A 25,855-nucleotide genomic window follows, 5' to 3' on the forward strand; every position below is an offset into this window, starting at 1 on the left:
AAATAGGTCGAGGAGCAACCTGTGAGAAACCAAAATACTTTTTTTTAGAAGTATAAGAAGTTAGACGTGGCTCTGAATGACAACGAGGTATTAAGCATATATTTGTTAAAGTAATTTGGAATGGTATTAAATACACATCTAAAGTATCCGAGCGGAATGAACTCTGAGACTAAATAATTTTGTCTTGACACCAGAAGTGTAGCGCCATATATTGTAACTATAAAGGCACAGTCTTCAGAAGTATTTTGGAAATTTGTACATCAACATATGTTAAAGCTGTAATGGTCACTATTTCCTACTTCCTATGCCCACTGACGGCTTTAAAGGCTTTAAAGACGGATTTAAAGGATTCAACATTGGCTTTTTCTTTGCCGGCCATTCAGAGGCAGATTCTTACTTCACTTGTTTCTCCAGGAATGTTTTCTCACAGGTTCATTTTACTTGACTTGTACACATATGAGCTTAATGCCTGTGTAATTTTAGCTGTTAGTTGAAGGTGGTTTTCAACTAACTAGAAACAGAGTGCCCATTCCCTACAACACTGCTGCAAAATTAAGACTTTACCTAAGATTCAGTATTCAAGATGGATGTACATACAAACGCAATTTGTAAATTTTACCATTAATATCCTTACTTTAGAAACTCCCCTTCCTTTCATTTGATCCAGAAGAGTCTTGTCTTTTCCAGCCTCCCCTAGTGTGGAATCAGGGACCGGGAAAACTGGAAGAAAGGTGATTATGGCGTTGGCAAAGCACGCATGCTTACTTGAGAGTACATTGTGGGGATAATTAGTGGTTCCACCTCTGTGTTGGCAGTGAAGATTTGCAGCCACTAATTTGGGTTTGGGATGTGTGCTCAGCCACTGGCTGCTGTGTCATGCTAGAGTCATGGGTGGGACCTAAATTTAGGGGCATGAACCTAGGCGTCAATTGGGAGGTTCTCCACGTCTAGCTTTACCTGACTCTCATCACACATTGTTTTTTTGTTAAAGGGCCATAATTCAGCCTATGGAAAAGGGGAGATGCAGGGTAGGTTGGGTCAAAATCAACATTCTACTTAAGTTTGAATAGACATCCTTACACTCCACATTTGTGCTATCCATTCCACCTTTCAAAGGTCAGGAAAATTGTACTCATTATTAAGTATTTTTTGGATACCTAATTTTCAAACCAGATAATCAGTGACCTGCCATCCTGGGACTTCTTAAGAACAATTTTCTTTGAGTCTGACCTGTCACTTGTACCCTCATGCTAGGTGCCATGCTATTAGGGTAAAACCAATTAATTACTGCATGAAATGAAAGCACTTACGTATGGAATGCTGAGCAGTAACATTTAGTGACACTAAACTTGCACCATGAAATGGGGGCATTATAAACCTTATTAACAGTCTCTAATTTTTGCATGCCATTTTGGTGCCTCTTGATCACTTTGGATATAAATTTTAAAAATTAACTGCATTCAACTTTGAATAAAGCTTTAGCTTTCTAAAAGAGGAAGACTGATAAGTGAATTGTTTGAGGATAGATCTTGGAGTTGGGCTGGTTTGTCTTCAGTGAGTACCAATGATTTACACGAAGAAAAAACTTGACTGCTGATGTGTTTATTTGCATTTGATAACATCTTTGCAGTTTAAAGTTACCCTAAACAGGGTTCAAGTAGTCATAGAAAAAGGTTGGTCTGAACCGTCAACCAATACAGAAATTTTGATTGATGGAAATGTTCAGACTTTAACACAATTAAGTAGATTGCCATAACTGGGAAACCATCTTACTTTGGTTCTAGCATATACTGGTTTATATAGCCAAGGATGTAGGTGCTTATTTATTGCAGTTTCATCTATAAAAAATGCTTAATTGTTCCAAAATATTTCTGGATTATCTATATTGCAGAAAGATATTTCTTTTGAGAACTGTGGGTGGTGGAGAGGACTAAACACTTAAAAAAAATGCTCCTTTTTGAAACCATTGATGAAACTCTTAATTTACTAGACACTGAGGTTCAATAGAGGAAAACAGTTTGTCTTTGCTGCATTTGGGATTTGTGTGGTTTTTTGGTTCAAATTGTGTAAGAGCTACTGTTCTTTAACATAGTTCACATTATTGCTTAAGAATGTAATTTATGATTTTGGAAATTATTTTTTAAAAATGGGATTCATTACTGGGAATCAAAAAGGCAAAAGACCGTAAGTAATTTTTACATTGTGTTTTATATGAAAATACTTTTATTTGTCCTTATTTTGAAAACCTTTGAAATGGCTATAACAATCTAGCAAAAATCACTATGAATTTTTTTTACATGTTAAAATAACATTAATTGGGACCCTGCATAGAAGCATTGCTGATTACATGGTTTATTATTGGAAAGTGGTTCATTATTGTGAAGTACTGAGACACTCCCAATCGACATAGTATTATTTCTTTCTTCCTGAGACATTTTGAAATGTTCTTCTTTAGTGAATCCAAAATTTAAAAAGAAATAGATAAGCAACACAGGATATAACTAATGCTGTCTTTCTCTCCAGGTTGTACAGATTGGCTCTAGGGAGGTCATGGGAAGGGGTAAAAAGTTTGACTCTTACTTCACGAGAAGCACTGTAGGGTGGTGGACATGGGCTGGTTACTACATCTGATTTTACTCACTTCCTTTGTGGTCTTGGTGAATCATTTCCCATCTCTGTGCCTCAGTTTCTTTATTTAAAAGCATGGGATTAGAGCCAGTGATTTTAAACTTAACTCTATTCTAAGCCTCTGCTGGAGAACAGTCTCTACATTCCAGAGGATCTTGAAGCATGACCTGGTTGAGTCTCCAAGCCTGTTGCCACCGCCATGACTGCCCCCTCCTCTTTGGTGGTTTATCTCCTACTCTTCCTGGCTTCCCTGGCTCAGAAAATTTGCTGCCACTCTTGGGAATTATCCTTGACCCTTCTCTCTCTCTCACACCCACAGCTAACCAAGTCCCACTGGTTCTGCTACTTAAATAGCTTCGACTCCTTTACCTTCTCTCCATCCTCACTGCTACAGTGATGGAGGCCACTGTTGTCATCTATTGCATGTCTTACTCCATTCTTGGGCTTCTTTATTCCCCTTTCCCTTAGACTAAAGTCCAAGTTCCTTACCCTGGCTTACAAGACCCTCCTTCTGTTTGCCTCTGCCATCTCTCCTGTGCCATTTCTCCCCACTCTTCCTCTCCAGTCAACCAGCCACATGTGCTGTCCTCGGTTTGCAGAAGATGCCATCGCCTTTCCTTCCTGTGGCTTTCCTGTCCACTGTTCCCTCTGTCTGGTCATTCTTACTTAGCTCTACCCTTTCCTTTCCCTGTTTCCATTTGCCTGATCCTCTTCATCTTTCAGATCCTATCTTGAAGATCACTTCCCCAAGGGTTCCCTGACTGTTAGACAAGGTTATTTTATTTTCCCATAGTTCTTTGTGCTACTTGTGCTTTAACGCATCGGGCTCGGATAGAATTCATACTGTTTAGTTGTCCATCTCCCTCTGTTAGAATGTGTGCCCCATGAGGGTAGGAACTTTTCTGTTCTGCTCTTGATGGTATCCTCATCTCTTGACACAGTACTTGGCATATAGTAGATATTCAGTAAATACTTGCTGAATGAATACGTGAAAGAAGGAAAGAAAGGAAGAAAGGTAAAATTCTGTGAATTTGCAATAAGAAAGCAAGCCTAGCAGGCAGCAGCTGTACCTTCTTCCTCTCTTTTCTTGCCATCATCCTCCCTACCTCCTACCCCATTTCTGTTAGGTACAGGGACTTCCCTATCAATGCAGGCCCTGTTTTAGTTATCACCTCATAGGAAGTAATGGCCTTCCCTCTCAATAATGTTACAGACCCTGAGTAGAGCTATCCATGCAAATTTTTCCCAAGTTCAAGTTCCTCATTGCTCCCATTTATATGAGAAGCGATACAGGCCCATGTTGGATCTAGCTAAACTGCATAGATGGCTTTAGATGATCTTTCTCTGCTAGCAAAAAAGTTTCCAGTCCAATAAACTTCGCTTAATACTTCCTCTACCCATCTTGATGTCACTGCTGCGATATGTTTAATAGTAGTGACTCAGAGTGATTCAGTGCTAATGTCATTATTATCTTCAGTTGAATATTTATTTCTCTTATTTTGATTTCTATAAGTACAGACCTTTTGGCCCTTCCTGCTCATTTTTAAAATTGTTACAGAAGCTCTTGGTATTGGATAAGGTAGGGAGAGCTTCAAGGACTACCTTCTAGTTATAAAGATGGTCAATATCATATTGACTTTAGAAGTGGGTGAATCCAGCCTCATTGGTGCCTGTCTGTATCTGTGCTGTCTCCCCACGAGGTGATGTTGCAGAGCAATTTAAAAAGTGGGCTCCAGAATCAAAGCCCACCTCTGGAACCTTCTTCTTGCTGATTAACTCAGAGCAAGGTACTTAACTTTCCTGGGACCCAGTTTCCTTACCAATCAAATGAGGGTAATAATAGTATCTACATCTTACAGTTTTAATGAGGGTTAAATGAGGTACTGCATGTAATGTGCTTAGCATGGTGTTGGCACGTGTTCAACACATGCCAGTCATTGTAAATAGGTCTCTGGGATTAGCATAAGACTTGCCTATTGTAATTATTTGCATAAATGGGAAAAAAAGTAGTAGTTAATTAGCTTTGCCGGAAAAAACTGGTTTAAGGTGTCAAGTGCAAAGAGCCTTGGGCTGGGAGCGGGGAGATCGTCTTAACTCTGCCACTTGCTAAGTACCCAACCGAGGGTCAAGTCACCAGCTCTCTGTCTTAAGATGAGGTTGACACCAAATCAGCTCTGCTGTCCTTTCTAATGTTATTAGCCTTTTGTGAGTCCAGGAATGAGTGGTTATTTCATTTCAAATACCTCACTAGGGTAGACACTGAATAAATATTTGCTAAGTTGAATGGAATCTGCTGACTTTATCTCTGGAATGTAGATGATTCTTTTAAAAAGCTTTTTCTGCATCTATTGAGATGATCTTTTTTTTTTAAAAATAAATTTATTTATTTATTTTTGGCTGCGTTGGGTGTTGTTGCTGTGCGCAGGCTTTCTCTAGTTGCGGTGAGCGGGGGCTACTCTTCGTTGCGGTGCGCGGACTTCTCATTGCGGTCGCTTCTCTTGTTGCGGAGCACGGGCTCTAGGCGTGCGGGCTTCAGTAGTTGTGGCTCGCGGGCTCTAGAGCACAGGCTCAGTAGTTGTGGCGCACGGGCTTAGTTACTCCGCAGCATGTGGGGTCTTCCCAGGCCAGGGCTCGAACCTGTGTCCCAGGCATTGGCAGGTGGATTCTTAACCACTGCGCCACCAGGGAAGTCCCGATGATTTAGTTTTATGATATTGAATTGTAATGACAGAAAACAATGGTGGTGATTTTGAGATTTAAAAAAAAAAAAGACAAAATGAAAAGCCAGAGACAAGCTGTATATCAGGGCTGTTGTAACAAAGTACCACACACTGAGCGGCTTAAACAATAGAAATGTATAGTTTCACAGTTGTGGAGGCTGGAAGTCCAAAATCAAGGTTTCAGCAGGGCTGATTCCTTCTGAGGATTCTGAGAGACAGTCTGTTCCATGCTTCTCTTCTAGCTTCTGGTGCTTTGCTGCCAGCCTTTGGTGTTCCTTGACTTCTGCTGCATCACTTCGATCTGCTTTTATCTTCACGTGGTGTTCTTTCTGTGTGCATGTCTTGTCCAAATTTCCGTTTTTTATAATGACATGCGTCATATTGAATTAGGGGCCCACCCTACTGTAGTATGAGCTCATCTTAACTTATTACATCTGCAGTGACCAAGGTCACATTCTGAGGTGCTGGAGTTAGGACGCATGTCAACCTATGAATCTTTGGGTGATGCAATTGAACCCCTAACAGGCTGCTTATTCTGTCCTTTTTGTATAGCTATCATCTCTCCATCCTTCTTTCTTACCTTCCTTCCTTTCTTCCAATAAACATTACTGTGCAATACAAGCAGATTGATAACAGACAATTTTAGAAACATCTTTAAAGCTTTACATAAATGGCCTCGAGCTAATTCTCAGCAGTTGACTTTTTAATTTGTGACTTACTCATGACTTTTTTTTCCATCTCATTTCCTTTTTTTTTTTTTCTCTCTTGCTGCCCCTCTTACTGGACTCTTCCTAACTCTTGCTTCTTCACCCAATTCACCTACTTTTCCTTCTTCACTGAGCATTTCCCTTGTTATAAATAGATAGTTCTGCCACCAGATGGTGTGCAAGGACTGGGAAAGGATTGGAAACACGCTGGCCGATGTGGCAGCTTTTCAACATTTTATCTCAGGAAGAAAGTTGACATAATAAGCCCAAAATGAGATCCTGAGATCGTGTAGATTTTACTTCTCTCTCTACATTTTCTCTTCCTGTACTGTGCAAGCAGAACCCTGAGCTGGAAATCTTGAGGAAAAAAAAAAAAGTTAAAAATTTTGATGAATAAGAGTTAACAGGAGACCCTGATCTGAGAATAGTTTCAACAGTAATATTAGGCTGAGAGGTGGAAGCAAGCTTCTGGGGTCTGAGGGCCACTTCCTCAAACAGATAGATTCAGAAACCACAAAAAAATGGGGAAATCTGTTGAATGCAATAAAGCTGTAGAAAGGCATTCGTGAAATAAGGCGCTTCAGCTGTCATTTAATTCAGCAGTTTCAAATGAGGCCTGGCGCCCACATGCAGCTCACAGACCACAGCCACTCACAATGCGCCTTGTTTGCTTGCACAGGGTTTTGTTATCATTATTCCTATTGATTGCGAATATTAAAACAATCCCAGTATTTCACATAATCATCCAGGTTTCAGGCTTCTTCTGGGGAAAAAAAAAAAATCTGAAGGCCTGGCAATACTGGCTGAATGTTTTTCTTGGCAGTACCTTCCTATGGCTGAGTTGAGGCTGTCCCTTCCGTTGGAACTTGTGATTTACAGTTTGACTTTGTGTCTTCCACCCCCTTTGCATACGGAACCCTCACCCCCATTGAAAATGTTGCCTGCCACTGCCAGCCTGTGAAAGGTATTTGAATACGTGACCCTGCTCTCCTGTTTCTTAGAGGAGGAGATGAGGCCCAGAGAGGGGAGTTGACAGCTGATTCAGTGCCACACCTGCCCTGGAATTCCCGCTGAGCCCTGTTGGCCCGTGAAAGAGAAACGGGTGGGGAAAGGGTGAGCGTGACCCACCACAGAAGTGTGATGCAGTTTAAACAAAGAGTCAGGAGGGAAGGTGAAAAACCTGAACACCTGTTGTTACTCAATATAGAAAAAGAAACTAGAGCCATACGCAGACACACAAGTGAAAAGATGAGGAACCCCCAAGTAAACACCTTACAGGGAACTTGGAGAGAATTAACAAATACATGATCAGAATACCACTGGTCAGCCGTCCAAAGAAAGAAAGGAACCCTAAAGGGCTACCTGCACGTTTAGGCTATCTCTGGACTGAACTCCTTATTTAAGCATTGAGAAGGTGGTTGATGAGACAGAGTGACTGAGAAGGCAAGGTAGCAAATCAGCTAGAAATTGGATGGTTTATTATCCAAAGAAACAGCAGAATGCCTTTCTGGGTACCTATGAAATGGCTGTCACAGACACTTTCCATCAGAATGTGGGGACCAATTAGTGGGAAAGTGATGGGGTAGACATGGAGTGATTCCAAAGGTGGAAACAGGGAATTTTTTGCTTGCCTCGGTGAAGATAAATGGGATTGTAAATGGGCTGGGCTGACTCCTGGATGAGTCATTAGCCATAGCAAGTATTTATTGAGAGCTCACTCTGTGCTAGGCTCCTCACTAAAAGGTAGACGTGTGATATCATCGTATCCTCTACATTACTGAGGTCAAGACTGTTGTCATCCCTATTTTATAGATGATGAGACTGAGGACCAGAGAGGTCAGGTAACTTTTCCAAGTCCACTTAGCTCACAAATGACAGAACCAGGATTCAAATGCAAACTCTCAAAAGCTGCCTATCACCAGAGTCTTCCCACGTAACAACCAACCTGCTCTACTGCCCCCCAGCCCTGGCCAAGGCCTGGCCTAGTGATAAATGCCCTTCATGTCCTGAATCCAATTTGGGTTGGCCTACTGGTAAACGCATAGCATGTCCTGGATCAAATCTGAAACAGTGGTGGAGGTACACCATTTGGACTGGGTGGCATATAACGAGTTTGGAAAAACTAAAATTTAAATTTCCAGGGAACTCCCTGGTGATCCAGTGGTTAGGATTCCGTGCTTTCACTGCCAGGGGCCTGGTTTCAATCCCTGGTTGGGGAACTAAGATCCTGTAAGCCGTGTGGTATGGCCAAAAAAAAAAAAAAATTTCCAGCATGCAACTAGTTTGTTTCAAAGGGTCACTAAGTTAGAGGTCTAGCCAGTTGTCAATGAACCTTTGTCCTAAGAACACGAGTACATGACTTCTGGGAAACTTTGTGGTCTGACATCATCTTCTTATTTCCACCTGGGGCATGCTGGTAACATCTATAATAAAGGTAGATCACTAGAAGCTTAAGCAGATGACCTTTTTAGAGAGAAGGAAACTTGGCTGTGGAAGAGGGAACTGGAGCCCAATGCGAAGGTGAATACGTGAGGCTGGTGAAGAAGCAGCGGATATCCCTTCTTTCTACATTCTGGAAACCCCTCTGATTGGGGTTCCGACCAAAGGGAGATGCACGAGAGGCAGCAACCTTGGAGGGTTGGTCTTGTCGCTTTCTGAGCAGGCTTAGAGGAAGGAAATCAGGCTCATTGTTAAAGGGATCATTCCTACGTGCAAGTATAAACTGTGGGACCCCGAAGGAATGAGTGCCCAGACCAGTTGTGGGTAACATTTTTTACAACTGATCTAGCAGAGAGAAGAGGGCAGCTGGAGCTCTTGGTTTTTAAATGCTATTAAGCTCTTCTGGCCAGAGAACTGTTAAGCCGGACAGGATAAGCTGCCAGAAGATCTGGCAAATACAACAAGGGAGAGTTGAGTTTATTGCATCTGGAGAAAAGTAATCCCAGTTACAAGCATATGATCCCAATAAAACCCCAAACCACAGTGTTCTCTAACCCTTATAGAAAACCCAGTTCTCTACTCAGAACATTAATGCAGGGCTGGTTGCCGTTTCTCAAAATTCAACACTTCCACCAATATTTACTAAGTCCCTGTTATGAGCAAAAAGTGGAGTTAGACATGATCCAGGAAGAAACATGCAAAATGATAAGGGAATTGAGAAACCTATGGTATGAAAAGAAGTTTCAGAGGTGAACGTCTTAGCTGCACAGGTGATAGCTAAGGGGGATGTATAGTGAATTGTTAGTACATGAAGGATAGGTACAGAATCTGCAAAAACTTTTTAATCCATCCTCTCTTTTTAAAAATTATATTAGGAACAGTAAAATTCTGGTCAAATGTTATGTGCTTGAAGTAAAATCAGGACATAAAATGTATTATTCCACCTGGAAGCTAGTAAACTAATGGCACTCTTATTCATGAACTGGTACAGGTTGAAAACTAAAACTGCCTCAGATAAAATCAAATGAGAGCTCAAAACTGATAGTTTAGAACAGTTAACGTATTTAAGGATTTTTCCCTCTAAATTTCAGAGTTTAATATTAGGAGGGAGAAGGGAAAATATCTCAGAATATGTTTTTTTTTAAATAAATTTATTTTTTATTTCTATTTATTTATTTTTGGCTGTATTGGGTCTTCCTTGCCGCCCGCGGGCTTTCTCTAGTTGCAGCGAGCAGGGACTACTCTTCGTTGCGGTGTGCAGGTTTCTCATTGCGGTGGCTTCTCTTGTTGCAGAGCACGGGCTCTAGGCACGCGGGCTTCAGTAGTGGCACACCAGCTTAGCTGCTCCGTGGCATGTGGGATCTTCCCTGACCAGGGATTGAACCCGTGTCCCCTGCACTGGCAGGTGGATTCTTAACCACTGCACCACCAGGGAATCCCCTCAGAATATGCTTTTAATGTCACTGTCAAATATAGGCATTCCACCATCCCTTATTTATTTATTTTTAATTCCTTAAAAAAATTTAAAATCCAAGTAATATAGGTACATAGTTAAAAAAAATCAAACAGACATATAATTTATAATGAAACACAGCAACTCTTTTCCTTTACCACGTTGTTCACTTTCAATAATTGCAGTCTTTCTTCGGGTAGTTATGTCTATATTTCTAAATAATATGCTTATGCTGGCAAGTTTCTACTCCTAACTCTTTACATTGTCTCCTGCCTTCCTGTCATGGTAATTGGGCATTTACTTCCTTCTGCTCACACGCGTATTTCCTCACTTCTCTTTCTCCCAAAGTAGTTTTAAGGATGATGATTTCTTGCTTGTATCATTTCTTTTTCTGGAGTTTATAAATATTTTTTCCACTGGCCTGGTTTTCTATGTATCTATCCCTGTTTTTTCCCACCAGTGCACTAGCAGATCTTTCAGATGGCTATCAATATTTTTTTCCAACTGTAAAAAGAAATGAAATGATCAATAAATTCTATTTCTCCCTTCCCCTCCCCCTTCTCCAGCCTCCACCACTTCTGTCTGGAATGGTTGCTTTCTTGGTCTGATATGTGGCTGTCACTCTGGCCTTTCCTTTCAGCATCATTTTGCTTTGGGTACCCTGTGCCCTAGGTAACCATATCTAACTCTTTTCTACTCTTTGCTCAGAGACGTCTTACAGCGGCTTCCTAAGAAAGATATACTGAGTGCAAATTTCTTTATCTTTCTCTCTTTATTTTTAGTCTTTGCAAGTATGAAAATTCAAAGGTCACTTCCCCTCTTTCACTCGAGTGATAATTTGGTTGGGTGTAGGCGTGTAGTCTTCCAACAAATGCAGGTGAGGAGTCCAATGCTCTTTTGTTTTGCTTTGTTTTTTTAAATTTTTATTTCTTTATTTATTTGGTTGTGCTGGGTCTTAGTTGTGGCAGGTGGGCTCCTTAGTTGTGGCACATGGGCTCCTCGTTGCGGCATGCAAACCCTTAGTTCTTCCTCTCCGTTATCTCTGTTGTAACTCTCTGGATTTTGCACCTTCTGGGTTGACCCCTTAATAGTTTTATTTTTTCCTCTAATTTTCCATCTGTTTTTCTGTTTGTTCCAATCTCTTGGAGAATCCTCTGACTTTATTTTGGTTACCATACTTTTTAATTTGCAAGAGTTTTCTCTCTTTTTCCCCCAATAGAATGCTGTTTTTGTTTTATTGATATAGGAACTCCATCTTCTTTGAACTCTGAGCATATTCATGTTCGTGTGTGTGTGTGTGTGTGTGTGTGTGTGTGTGTGTGTGTAACAGTTTGTCCCGCTGCATGCTTTCCTACCGTATCCAGTGCTTACTTTTTTTCTATTTGTTTTTTTCAGTCTCTTTCTTTGACATTCGAGACTATTCTCAAATGTCTGGTAATCCTTGGCCTCCGCTCATATTTGAAAGTGGGTGCTAAGATGCTAATAGGCAGTTCTGAGGGCATAGCCAGGTGGCTGGAAAGCTCCGTTGTTAGTACCTAGAGGTCTTTTCTCTGCCATTCAGTGTCTCCAGAGAGGAATCATTCCATTTCCTGATTAGGAGATGGGTTTTTTTATACAACAAATTTGGTGGTAGAGGTGCAGGAACATCTTTCTTTCTTAGTGAAGATACATATATAGCTTTGCAGGCTCTGAATTACGTTTAAGATCCAGGAGGGTTGCAGGTGTCTCTAAATATTTCTTCTTACAGTAAGGTCTCTGAGAGCCTTAAGTAGAGAAGACATATGGCATTGCACAAATTTGAGCTTCTCAGGTTGAGTAAACCGTGCCTTTTTTGGATCATCATTGACAGCTGCTTGCTGTCCATTACTGACTGGGGGCCAGAGGAAGCCGAGCTAAGAGGTGCTTCAACTGCATGACCTCCACTACATTTCTGCGCCCTTGAGTAAAGCAGCTGGGAACTTACTGAGGAGTGTGTGTATGTGCATGTGTGCTATGTGTGTACACACGCGTCAGTGTTCTCACTTAGCTGTAATCCCCTGGAAATGCCACAGGTGGTCCATGCCAACCACTCTGTAGGTAGACCTTTAGCCAGTGTCCCTGTTTTTAGAGCTTTGTGGAGCCATGGTACCCACAAGTGCTGCCCTCAGGCTTTCTCTGGGAGCGTGGCTGGTTTGTCTTTGTAATCTGCCTCTTAAGCTACGATTTTCCTTATTTTGCTAGGTTAGTCATCACTCTTCTGTCTCCTTCCATCTTCCAAAGATTTGTTGAAATCTCTTGGCTGCTATCACAACCCCTGTCATTCTCCTAGTCTTTGAGGGTTAATGCATTTAAGAAAATTCTACTATTGTCATTTTAGTGGCATTTTGGGAGGTAGAGGAGATAAAGCCCTGGGGTTTAATTCAGTATGTTTACTTTGGGTTTTTGTTTTTGTATTCTTTATCACGATTAAAAGCGCTTCAAGGTAAAGAACCAAGTTTTACGTTGTAGGTTCATAGTGCACAGAGTAGGCACTCGGTAAATAGGCGTTGCGTGAATAAATGATCTGTGCTCTAAGGTCTCTAAAATACAATTAATTCAGCTGCCAATGTGATTATTTCCTCTGCTATTGTCTCAGGTTAACCTTGAGTGAGGGAGGGGAGAGCTCGGTGAAATCAGATGCCTACCTAAGGCCAGAGCGTTTGGGCCAAATGTAAGAATTCAGGTTTGCCCATCACACTTCGTTGGATGTTATGGTTGTTTCTGGAGTTGGCATTTCCCAGAAGAGGATTACCAATCAGCCTCTCCATTATTCCTTTCTTGCCAGCACTATTATTGAAACAAAATGCCTGGGTGTTCTGAAGTCAGTTGAAGTTTGTTTATGACATCAACTTGAGTTGAAGTTGACTCTTTGTAAATATTGGGAAAAAAATCCAAACCCTCCCAATTGCCTGTTTCTCATACTCTCAAGCTAATGCTAATCAAAAATGGTATTTGATTAACCTCTTGAAACATATTATCCAAATATGCCTTGAATGACTAAACTGATAAATTGGATACAATTAATTGCTCGAGGTGATGAACTCCTGTGAATCACTACAATTCATTCCGCCAGTTTTCTCATGCTACACTGTTAACTCTGGAGAGGCAACAGACACCAGACACACAGGAGCGAGCTACACTTCCCCCTCAGAGCAGAACTTGAGAGAATGAAGTCTGTCAACACTGTCTTATGCAATGCAATTACTGGATAAACTTGAACCTGTTTGTTACTTCTTTTGAATTTGAAACACATTTTTGTATTTTAAATCGCTTCATGGATGTGTGTATTATGTTCCTGATCATCTTTTCTCTTTGAATTCATTGTTAGAATGAAAAAGGGTTATTTGTTTATTTTCTACCTTGTTGAGCCGTTTAAGAAGGCAGGCACTTGATCTTGAGGGAAAGTTGCAGTAGAAGGAATAGAAAGTAATCCATAATTAAACGCAGCAATAGTTCCAGCCACTCACTGGAGCTCCTTGATCTGAGCTCCATAAATTAAAAGTGACGTTTATCTATGAAGTAATCCTGGAGGAATTGTAACAATGATGGTTTTGAAATCTGATAATAGAACCAATAAGAAGAAGACCTGAAACCAGGGTAATTTCTTCCGGAAGGAAAGGACTCCAGGTACACTTTAAAGTCTGTCTTCAAGTATTTGAAGAGTTTCTTATTATTTCGAGGGTAGTGATATATTGTCTTTTAATCTGCTCTGTGGATAAAATCAGGGAAAATCGGTTTAAATTGTAACAGAAAAGATTTAGGATAGATGTGAAGAAGAAAATTTTCTGACAGGAAATGCAAAGTAAACACCAAGAAAATGTGTGGATTTCATTTCTCTAGCAAAGGTCTGACCAGTCACTAGAAATGGGATCGAATAGTCTTAGCCACTGGTGATAATCCAAAGCTGAACCTTGTTCTCAAGATCCTGAGGTTTTATTATTCTATTCCCATTCAATTGTGTACTTTTAGAATGTCACTTTTTTTTTAAACATCTTTATTGGAGTATAATTGCTTTACAATGGTGTGTTAGTTTCCGCTTTATAACAAAGTGAATCAGTTATACATATACATATGTTCCCATATCTCTTCTCTCTTGCGTCTCCCTCCCTCCCACCCTCCCTATCCCACCCCTCCAGGTGATCACAGCACCGAGCTGATCTCCCTGTGCTATGTGGCTGCTTCCCACTAGCTATCTACCTTACGTTTGTTAGTGTATATATGTCCATGCCTCTCTCTCGCCCTGTCACAGCTCACCCTTCCCCCTCCCCATATCCTCAAGTCCATAGAATGTCACTTTTATGATGATCTCTTCTTGGAAGCAAAAAATACCTTTCTCAATATGATTCTTAGAAAGCGGTAGCTGTGTTTCATTATTGAATTCTCTATACCTGTGCTGATAGTGAAAGGTGTATTTAAGAAAATGCTCTGTTCTAAGCAGATGCTTACAATTCTGGACTGAGGGTGATTTTTCTTAAAGCTGCTAGTTGAGCAGGGCTTTTTAACTTGCTTTCTTTTCACTTGCCATGTCTTGGTTTTCAAGTCCTTATTAACAGATGTTTCCTTTCTAAGAAAGAATGTAGTTTATTAAGAAGACCTCAAATTCTATAGGTTGGGGTAGGGGATGCTCTGAGGAAAGAGCCTGGTTTCTGTTGGTCTTTGGATGAGTTTGTATGATTTGTGCTGTGACATTCAGAGCCAACTCTCTTTAATAAAAAGAGTTGAATATTTTATTTGTAGAAAGTTTTAAAATTGTAATTATTTTGGCTCCTAGTATATATTGTTCTCTCCGTGATACAATTAACCTCAATAATGAATTTTATTTTTTTTAAACAAAACAAACACGTGACAGAATAAATTATGATTCTAAACTTGATCTTCTCATACTGTGGATTGAGAAAACTTAATCTCATAAAATAAAGATCAGACCATCTGACAATTTCTGAAAAACAAATCTTCCGTACCTCCCAGGCTCCACAGTAAATTTCTACAGCGTCTTCTATTCATGTAAAGCTTTCAAAATTCATTGAAATAGGAATGTGCATTTCAAATACACACTTTGAAACTTAATTGAAAATAAAATCAGGTTTCTTCCTAATGTGGTCAACACACTGTTTAAATTGTAAACATTTATTATGATGCCAAACTGTATCTTGAGATGGTTGACTCTAAAACTCTCAGCCAGGTATCCCACAAGGTGGAGTAAAGAGCTTACATTTGAGACTTAGTTTGAACTTTGAGAAAGGTGCCAAGGATGCCCAGTGGGACAAGGACAGTCTCTTTAATAAATGGTGTTGGGAAAACTAACATCCACACACAGAAGAATGAAATTGGGCCATTATCTCACTTCACATACAAAAATCAACTTAGAATGATTAAAGACGTAAATGTAAGGCCTGAAACTGTAAAACTATTAGAAGAAAACCTACGGAAAACACTTCTTGACATTGATATTGACATTGACGTTGATCTGGGCAATGATATTTTGGATACGACTCTAGAAGCACAAGCAACAAAAGCAAAAATAGACAAATGGGATTGCATCAAACTAAAAAGCCTCTGCACAGCAAAGGAGACAACAAAGTAAAGAGACAACTTATGGAATAGAAGAAAATTTTTGCAAACCATACATCTGTTAAGGGGTTAATACCCAAAATGTATAAGGAATTCAAACAAGTCAATAGCAAGAAAACAAATTATCCAATTTAAAAAAAAATGGGCAAAAGACCTGGATAGACATATCTCCAAAGAAGACATACCAATGACCAACAGGTATATGAAAATATGCTCAATATCACTAGTCATCAGGGAAATGCCAATCAAAACCACAATGAAACATCATCTTATACCTGTTAGAATGGCTATTATCAAAAAGATAGGAGATAAGTGTTGGTGAAGGTGTGAAGAAAAGGGAACCCTTGCACACTGTTTGTGGGAATGTAAATTGGGACAGCCATTATGGAAAATAGTATGGAGGTCCCTCAAACAATTAAAAAATAGCAAAACCGGGCTTCCCTGGTGGCGCAGTGGTTGAGAGTCCGCCTGCCGACGCAGGGGACACGGGTTCGTGCCCTGGTCCGGGATGATCCCACATGCCGCGGAGCGGCTGGGCCCGTGAGCCATGGCCGCTGAGCCTGCGCGTCCGGAGGCTGTGCTCCGCAACAGGAGAGGCCACAACAGTGAGAGGTCCACATACCGCAAAAAAAAAAAAAAAAAGCAATACCATATGATAGTACTTTTGGGTATATTTCCAAGGGAAATCTTACTTCTGGGTATAGTTCCAAAGGAAATGAAATCAGTTTCTCAAAGAGATATCTGCGCTCCCATGTTCATTGCGGTGTTATTCACAATAGCTAAGACATGTAATCAACCTGAGTGTCCATTGACAGATGAATGGATAAAGAAAGTATGCTGTGTGTATGTGTATACATACGTACGTACACATACAATGGAATATTATTCAGCCTTAGAAAGAAGGAAATCCTGTAATTTGTAACAATATGGATGAACCTAGAAGACATCATGCTAAATGAAATAAGACAGGCACAGAAAGACAGATACTACATGATCTTACTTACATGTGGAATCTAAAAGCATCAAACTCACAGAAGCAGAGAGTAGAACCGTGGTTACAAGGGATGGGGAGGTGGGAGAAATGGGGAGATGTTGGTCAATGGGAACAAAGTTGCAGTTATGTAAGATGACTAAATCTAGAGATCTGGTGTACCGCATGCTGACTATAGTTGATGATACTATATTGAATGCAGGAAATTTGCTAAGAGTATATTTCAGGTGCTGTCATCATACACAAAAACTGAGAACTGTGTGAGGAGATAATATGTTAATTAGCTTGACTATAGTAATCACTTCACCATGTATGTGTATACCAAGTCATCATGTTGTACATCTGAAATATATATATATAATTTTTATTAAAAAATTAGAATATGGTCCCCTTCTAGTTTTCTCACTTTTCCCCCTTGCTTCATCCTTATTTCCTTCCCTTACTTCTCTTCTTTATGTCTATATTATCATTTGGTTTCTATACTTGTGATATGAAGCAAGAGTATAATTTTTAAAGTAAACCTTTCTACTGTTTTTAACTTTTTTTTGGCTTGTGAAGGAAGAATTTAATATTTTCTCAAAAGAGTTCTATTCTGCCTTGATATATTTTTTCTCACTATGAGTTTGTGACTCGTAAAAGAAAACTTATCTCTCTCCTATAGTATAAATAAGCTATGTTTGTGGTGTGTACATTTCTTTGTTCTTTTGGGGTTAAATGTAATTGTCAGAGGGGATAGTTTTCATGCTGGTAATTATTTTTTTCCTCGGTTCAGAATAATCCTTTGTAAACCCTGCTGCTGTATTTTAATATCTATGGTAGAATGATTTGGCTGACCAAATTCTGTTTTTTTTTCTCTCCCTTTATTTGTTCTAGATTCATTTCATATTGCTCTTCAGTCGACAAGGGAAATTACGGCTGCAGAAATGGTACACTACTCTCCCTGACAAGGAAAGGAAAAAGATCACCCGGGAAATTGTTCAGATTATTCTCTCTCGTGGTCAGAGGACAAGCAGTTTTGTTGACTGGAAGGAGCTAAAACTTGTTTATAAAAGGTGTGAGTAACTTCATGAGAACTGAATTTCTTATTACTATTTGGTTTGTTGAGTCCCGAGCATTTTAGATTGCAACACCAATTCTATCATTTACTGAAATCTTTGAAGGCTGGAGGCCAAACGTTTGTACCAGTAGACTAAATAGAAGAGAACTCTCATTTATTGAAAGGCTTTCCATATGCCAGGACGGATTCTAGATACTTAATTTATGTGTTGATAATGTACACATGCATTCAGGAAATTATGAGCATCTGTTATATTTCCAGCACTGTTCTAATGACTGTGCGTACGGTAGCAAACAAGACACAGAACATTCCTGCTCTCTTGGAACTTATTCGTCTGTTAAGCAAACAAAACAGTTTCAGTTAGTAACAAATGCTATAGAAAAAAGGTTAACATGATAGAGAGATGGGCAGCTCTTTATTATTCACGTTTGCAGATGAGGAAACTGAAGCTGCAGACAGTTTAAGTAATTAGTCCCCAGTCACAGTAATTGAGTGGTAATCAGCAGAGCCAGGATTCAAATCCAGATTTTTCTGACTTTAAAGACTGTATATCCTCTCTTTACTGTACCTACTTGCCATGGCAAGACCATACTAGAAAGGGACCTCAATTTCTAGGTGAGGAAACTAAGGCCCTGAGAGGTAAAGTCATTTTGCTCATAAAGACCCAGATAACTGATGCCTAAACCAGGACCAGAACACAGCCGATCTGGCCCTGCATCCAACATCATACTGCAACTTTCAGAGGGAAAACACACATTAGAAAGGCTCTCACAAGGTGTGTCTATAAAACTGGAAGGGGAAAGACAGAGGTAACATCAAAGGCTGTATTCAATGGAGTAAATTACCAGGAAGTGCCTGGACCAAGCTTCTCTTGCTGGGCCCAAGGTCAAAACTTTTCGTACTAGCATCGTGGGAGACGTCAGCAAAGGCCCTTATAGTAATAAGCATCCCAGCGATAGAAAGACAGAGTCCCAGGAAATCCTTGCCGACAAAAGGCTTGTCCCTACTCTCTGCCTGGTTTCTACAACTTGGGGTTCAATTGTGATTTAAACCATTACCTGAAGAATAGGCTTCAGCAGTTCTCTCAACAGCTATCTATGACTACTGGGTAAACAACGCAGACTCAGTACCTGCCTTTGGGAAGCCATTGATTTAGTGGGGGAGAGACAGGCCATGAAATACGGAATGAAGAGCTCTGGATGCTCTGTGAGGGAGGCACAGGAATGCATAGCAGGGGCCTCCAGTGCAGTCAGAGAGGACAGAGATTTCCTGGAGGAAAGGACATCCAAGCTCCGAGCTACAGGAGAAGGAGGAGTGAGCCACATGTATGGGGTGAGGAGGGTATTAGGCAGAAGAAACACACATGATGGGGGGAGGACTTGATAAGCTGAGGATGGGAGGCACACTACAGTACAGTATGAAGTAAGACACACTATAGTACGGTACAGTATGAAGAGACACACTACAGTATGAAGTAAGAGGGTGGGCACGTGGGCCCCTGGGCCCCTTGGTCAGGGCTCTGGAGTTTAGAAAGGACAATTCACAATCCAGGGAGGGGCATGAACAGGCACCCTGATTACCATGGGTCAAAGGACTCTGTGTCCCCTGATCACAGCTCCTTAAGGTAAAGTTTTGAGGACCTTTCACATAATTAACAGAAATAACCCAATCCCCACCATCTTTTTTATATATTCTATTTTACATTTTGGGAGGCTATTGGGTATGATGAATAATGATTTCCCTCTTGGATGTGGACGGGAGGAATCCCTGGAGAGGAAGCGGTAACTGCATATTCATGGAAAAAACCATCTTCAGGTTGTGTAATGTGTCATTATATTTTATGTGATCTTCTTTTCTTTTCAAGGTATGCTAGTTTATATTTTTGCTGTGCAGTAGAAAATCAGGACAATGAGCTCTTGACACTAGAGACTGTGCATCGTTATGTGGAGTTGCTGGACAAATACTTTGGAAATGTAAGTGGTGTCCTGGTCTGTAGAATGAGTCAGTCTCCACCCCAGCTCCGACTTCAGTTCTGTCTGTTTTCACATTCCTTTTCTCTCTCAAGTCTAAAATATGAACTGCATTTGCGCCGAGAATCAGAATGCAACGCTTTCCCCCTTTCCTGTAATTCTTAGTAAATGGAAGATCCAGAGCTTTCCAGAGGCAGGTGGTGTGTGTATGTCCAGACCACAGCCACACTAGACGCTAGAATTTAATTGTGAAGGCTTCCTTGATATTTTGTCCTTTACTCCCCACTGACTGTCTTCTCTTTTCTGCTGTGCCTTTCTATCCTCTCTCTGGTTTCTTTTACTAAGCTCCAAGGGTTCTTTAATATTATTTATACATAAGAAAAACAAACACCACCAGACAAACAAAACCAAAATCCTTTTCCTTCACATTGCTAATCAATCTCCATGCATTTACTGCCAAGCAGTACACTCTACGAGGTGCCCTGATCCCCAGAACACATTCACTCTGCGGCAGCTTAGGGCTTGGCTTCACCTTTACTCCTCCAAGGAAATCATAATGGTCAACACCAGTGATGCTGCTTTAATCTTCACCTGCCTAACCTCTCTGCAGCACTGGACCCTTGCTCAGTGCAATGCTTTCTTTAAATCCTCTCCTCTTTATTTTGCCCTGACACTGAGTTCTGCTAATTCTCATCCTGTTTGTTTTTTTGTTTTTTGTTTTGCGGTACGCGGGCCTCTTACTACTGCGGCCTCTCCCGCTGTGGAGCACAGGCTCCGGACGCGCAGGCTCAGCGGCCATGGCTCACGGGCCCAGCCGCTCCACGGCACGTGGGATCTTCCCGGACTGGGGCACGAACCCGCGTGCCCTGCCTCGGCAGACAGACTCCCAACCACTGGCCCACCAGGGAAGCCCCATCCTGTGTTTTTGAAGGCCCCAACTTGGTCTCTTCCCCAGCTCCCTCCCTCCCCCTGCCCCCTAAATGCCCTCCTGCTCCTTCTTTCTTCTCTCCTGTGTGTCTACTAGACTCTGTCTCCTGGAAATCCATCACCAGATGACTCTTCTTCACTTTGCTGATGATGCTGTTCACTGGGCTTCTCACGCTCACCTCAGTCTTAACGTGACACGAGCTGAAAATTAGCTCCTGAAAACCTGTTCAGTCTTGTGCTTGAAATTATGACGTCCTAGGATCTCTCAACGCAGAAGGACAGTGTTCCTTACATATTTCTCCACCCTTTACTTAAGTCTGCCTCTGTCTATTCAAATTGGACGAAAATTCATCTCCTTTCACTCTCACTAGTATAGTTTTACTTGGGATTACAGTTTTGCTTTTCCTTTAAACCTCATCTCTCCCCCTTTCTGCCTCTGGGCTCATCTCTGCTTGCCTTTCCTGGCCTGTTTGTTAGCATTGTCCTTCCAATGCACAGATCTCTGGTGACATTCGGTCACTCTCCTCCATCTTTAATGAATACAATTCAAATTTCTTAGCTTGGCATTTACTCATTGTAAACATTGGTCCCAGACCACTGCTCCAGCCTTCTCACTTCTCTGTCTTTTTATCCCTGACATATCCAGTGCTCCAGCAACATGGAGCAGCCTTGTATTATCCTCAATTTGTACAGGATTTGCCTGACCACCAAATTGCGAGTATCTCGAGATCATGACCTGGGACTTATTTGTTCGTTTTTTCAGCCCTTGGAACCAGCTCTGGGCCAGATTTTAGAGAATGTTCCAGAAATATTTTATCTAGTTCACCGTCTCAAGAAATGATTCAGTGGATTAGGAAAATGTTTTCTTCTCAGTAATACTCTCTTCCCTATTTCCTGGCTCACTGACGATTTTTTTTTGTGTGTGTGATACGCGGGGCTCTCACTGTTGTGGCTTCTCCCATTGCGGAGCACAGGCTCCGGACGTGCAGGCTCAGTGGCCATGGCTCACGGGCCCAGCCACTCCGCGGCATGTGGGATCTTCCTGGACCAGGGCACGAACCCGTGTCCCCTGCATCGGCAGGTGGACTCTCAATCACTGAACCACCAGGGAAGCCCTCTGAAGTTTTTTATTAAATGCTGTTAAGAGAATTTGCTTTCCGAAGAGTTTTCTGTACTGTATTCTATATAATGGAATGAACAGCAGTTGAAGTATTGGTTAAGGTTTTGTCAGGTTTGTTGCAACAGTTTTTACAAGGATGAGTACCTGAAAGGTTTCTGAAATAATTTTCCATCCCTCTCTTTGATTCTTCTTCTTTTTTTTTTTTTGTCTTTGTAAGTTATAAGACCTAAATATTGCTTCAGAGATTTCAGTTTGTTGGTCAGTGTATAGAAATAATAAGACAGGGCTTCCCTGGTGGCGCAGTGGTTGAGAGTCCGCCTGCGGATTCAGGGGACATGGGTTCGTGCCCCGGTCCGGGAGGATCCCACATGCCGCAGAGCGGCTGGGCCCGTGAGCCATGGCCGCTGAGCCTGCACGTCCGGAGCCTGTGCTCCGCAACGGGAGAGGCCACAGCAGTGAGAGGCCCGCGTACTGCCAAAAAAAAAAAAAAAAAAAGACCATTTTTCTTTTGCTCTCTCCTGGTTCACCAAGTTTATTTTCATTTTTTTAAAGAGAGATTTGCAAATATATAGTGGCAAGTTTTCAAACCTGAGATTATTTAATTTTATGCTTTCAATTTTTCAGAGGAATTCTGACATTGCAGTACTTTCTTTTGAAATAAACCGCAGACTTGGCCTTTAGCAAAGCCCTGAAAGAGTTCTCCTGAGGCCCAGAGATTCCCATAGCCTGCCTTTCCCCCCTCATTTCCGCACTCTGGTTTGACCTGTTGTGTTTTCTTAGATTTATCCAACTGTGATCATGTGAATTGGGATTGAATTTTATCTCAATCTTATCTGACCAAATATCAGATATTTCAGAACACATTGCTTTCTCAAGAGAATCTGAATCAACTTCCCTAATTCTAAGCCCAGTTAAAGTGTCAGCAGAATCAGGATGCATTCCTATTTCTCTAATATTATTAATTTTTCATCCTGTTTTGGCATACCTTTAGAAGCTCTGTCTTTGTCATGGACCAAAATTTAATTCACTAAAAAAGTTCAGTGAATCTTTCATTAAGCTAAGAGCAGCTAAGAGCAGTTCAAGCCTCTGTGCCCAGTACATGTTCAATTCTTATTAATTAACTGTGATGAGTAAGCCCAGCAATACTGATTCTTATGACATTCTTATGACAATTCTTATTGTCTCAGGAATGATATCTTTCTCTTTGGTTTTCTTTTCCTCTTGTGTTAATCCTGAAGGTTTCCTTGAATTTTGCCCTTATGCTATCCCAGGAAAAAACTCTGTACTGAGTTTCTCGTAAGACTAGAAAATATTACCTTCCTATGACAGATAAATCAAAACCTCTGGCTACTAATTTATTTATTTATTTATTTTTAGCACTTTTCAATTCCCAGGAGATTTACAAGGATTAACTAGTTAATCTTTCGGTCTTCAGTAAGCAGCATGAAGCCCAGTTTATAAGAGGCTGAGAGGCAATGCCTCAGAGTCTCAGAGTAGATAAGGGTCAGTTTGAGGACTTCGACATCTGCCATATTTTCCCATTACAGGCTGTTATGTGAGGTTTTACTGATGCACCCGGACGGTGCAGAGGTTGCTGTGCTGGAGAGGTTCTGTCTTTTTGTTTGTTTGTTTTTTTGCAGTATGTGGGCCTCTCACTGCTGTGGCCTCTCCCATTGCGGAGCACAGGCTCCAGATGCGCAGGCTCAGCGGCCATGGCTCACGGGGCCCAGCTGCTCTGCGGCATGTGGGCTCCTGGACCGGGGCACGAACCCGTGTCCCCTGCATTGGCAGGCAGACTGTCAGCCACTGCACCACCAAGGAAGCCTGAGAGGTTCTGTCTTGATTCAGGGAGTTTTCTTGTTGTCAGGGGAGGGGTGCTCTATGTCCTGCTGGATCCTGGTGTCAGCTGGCTTTCTCAACAAACCCATGATTGGACTCATCATAGATCTCTATTTCACAGATAAGAAAAATGATATTCAAAAAGTTGAATGTCATGGGGGCTATTATGAGGATCAAAGACAGTATAATTAACAATACTTATAAACTGTCAATCGCTATGTAACTGTACTTTGCATTATTATTTTATACATCCTTTTATGCATTTGCTGTACATAACTTGAACTTTTTGTACTTACTTTAGAACAGAATTCAGTAAGGGAAGGTCCTTCTTAAATTCTATCCAAAAAGATTTAGTTATTTAAATGCCAGAAATAATCTCACTACACCATGTATTATGCTATGACAGAAGTCCCTCAAGCCAAATTATAGTAAAATTGTAGTAAACACAAGGCTAGGAGATCAAAGGTAACATTAAATTACCACTGTTTTTTTCCTTTTATAAGCTTTCTTCCAGAATAGAGAGACATGAGAAAATGAGAAAAAATAAGGAAAGAGGCTCATGTGTTTATTAACACAGAAGCCATGTGCTTTTGCGTAATTAGATGGAGTGCAGTCATCTGAGCATCAAGGGTACATTTCTGATATACTGGGGCAGCGCCCTGAAGGTAGAATTAGAAGTAGTATTTGAGTAATTAGACAGTAGCTGAAGAAATCTACATTATGTCTCAGGTTCTGAGGTGTTTTCTCTTCTTACTCTCAGGTACAATAACCCCTCGGGGTTAGACTCAATAGCAAATAGAATAGTCTTTTGAAGTTGCTGTATATGAATGACTTGCTTGTTTGTAACATTCTCTATTCGGCCAGTAGAACTTGTGTAGCCATTTCCCTTATGATCTGGAGATAGTAACTGTATAATCAAGGGGTGTGTGTGTGTGTGTGTGTGTGTGTGTGTGTGTGTATCTGGCTTTGCATATTACCTAACCTTATCCCTACCCCTTGAAACTAGGTGCAGTAAATTAATTGCCCCGTGGCCATTGGCGAGCCCTACAGCTTTGGGGATGGCTTGCTGGTAGGAGAGTGGAGAGTGGGGTATGAGAAGTTCCCAGAGAACTTGTATTAGTATCTGTCAAGTTCACTTTGCAGGATTCTGGTTGCTCATTTCTTCTCGTGAGGTTCCTGTCTGTCCTGGATTCCTGGTCTACACCTGCCTTGAACTCTGGGGTTCCCCAGCTCTTGCTACTATAAATCCTGACTTCCCACCTCTTTTGATCTCTGGTAACTGCTTACTTCTTGTACCTTCTTTAATGTGCATGAATGTCTAATCTACTGTGCTTTCTTTCTGTTTATCTATATTGTTTAAAATTGCAAAATAATACATATTTTTACATATCCTTCTAGACATATACAGTTTTTTAAATAAAAAAATGGTATTGTATTATACATATTATTCTGCAACTTTCTTTTGTTCCCTTTACCAGTCTATCTTAGAGCTATTTCCATGTCTATCCATGGAAATCTACTTCATTCTTTCCAACTTTATGCATAGAATTCCCATGGTATATAATACGATACACAGTAGGGGTAGACCATACTTTATTTAAGCAATTCCATTATGGCTGGATTTTTGAGTTGTTTCCAATTTTTATTATAAATGATGCTGCCATCATCCTTGTTATTAATATATATTATTATGCACTGGTTTGGGTATAGCATAGGAGTAAATTCCTTGCGGAATTATTGGGTCAAAGGATTTGTACATTTAAAACTGATGGACACTACAGTCTGAGCCTTCAAAATGCCTGTAAAATTGACAAATTCCACCAACAGTGAGTGCGAGTACCTATGTATCCATACGCTTAACCAGGAATGGATATTATCTCTTCTTAATAGTCAGATGGTCATTAATTCAATTTGCATTTTTCTGATCACTAGTGAGGCTGTATATATTATTAGATGTGCATTGGCCTTTTCCATTTCTTGCCTTGTCTATTAATTGCTTCTTGACAGCCTTTCTTTGATTTTTTATGTTGTGGTGTTTGTCTCAGGGATTCGTGAGAAGCCTTTCTATATCATGGATACTGTGCTTTCCTTTCTGTTATATATGTTGCAAATATTATTCCCAATCCATTGTTGTACTTTTAACCTGTACTCTGATCTCTACCTTTTTGCCTGGGAAGCTCACTTCTAGTCTCATTCAAATTTCTGGAGTGAGTGTTCTAGAAATAAAAGGGTTTATGAGATGAGAATATTTCCTTTTATGATGCCATCCTTTTTCTGATGGTTGTTCTCCAGAGGGAACCCTAAAGTTCTGGGGAAGTCCTGGATTATAGTATCATGTCCCAGTGAATAGACTCTTATTTTCAACTGGTTTTACACATATATGTGTGTGTATGTGTATGTGTGGAGAGAGAGAGA

The 25,855-nt window shown here is 40.8% G+C and overlaps 1 protein-coding gene across 9 annotated transcripts in view; it reads left to right on the forward strand.

The window, feature by feature from the left end:
• The window catches only part of WDFY1 (WD repeat and FYVE domain containing 1), a 158,180-nt gene that overhangs the window by 122,470 nt on the left and 9,855 nt on the right, over window positions 1-25,855 (forward strand). For 8 of the 9 annotated variants that reach the window (XM_073807201.1, XM_033859655.2, XM_033859653.2 and 5 more), the window contains 2 exons: window positions 17,401-17,579; window positions 19,449-19,557. In XM_073807201.1, the coding sequence (XP_073663302.1) occupies window positions 17,401-17,579; window positions 19,449-19,557 (288 nt within the window). Of the gene's footprint in view, window positions 1-10,721; window positions 10,825-17,400; window positions 17,580-19,448; window positions 19,558-25,855 lie in introns of those variants that run through there. The other variant, XM_033859658.2, reaches the window with a different exon arrangement.

This window comes from Tursiops truncatus, chromosome 7, assembly GCF_011762595.2.
Source record: "Tursiops truncatus isolate mTurTru1 chromosome 7, mTurTru1.mat.Y, whole genome shotgun sequence".
NCBI lineage: Eukaryota > Metazoa > Chordata > Mammalia > Artiodactyla > Delphinidae > Tursiops > Tursiops truncatus.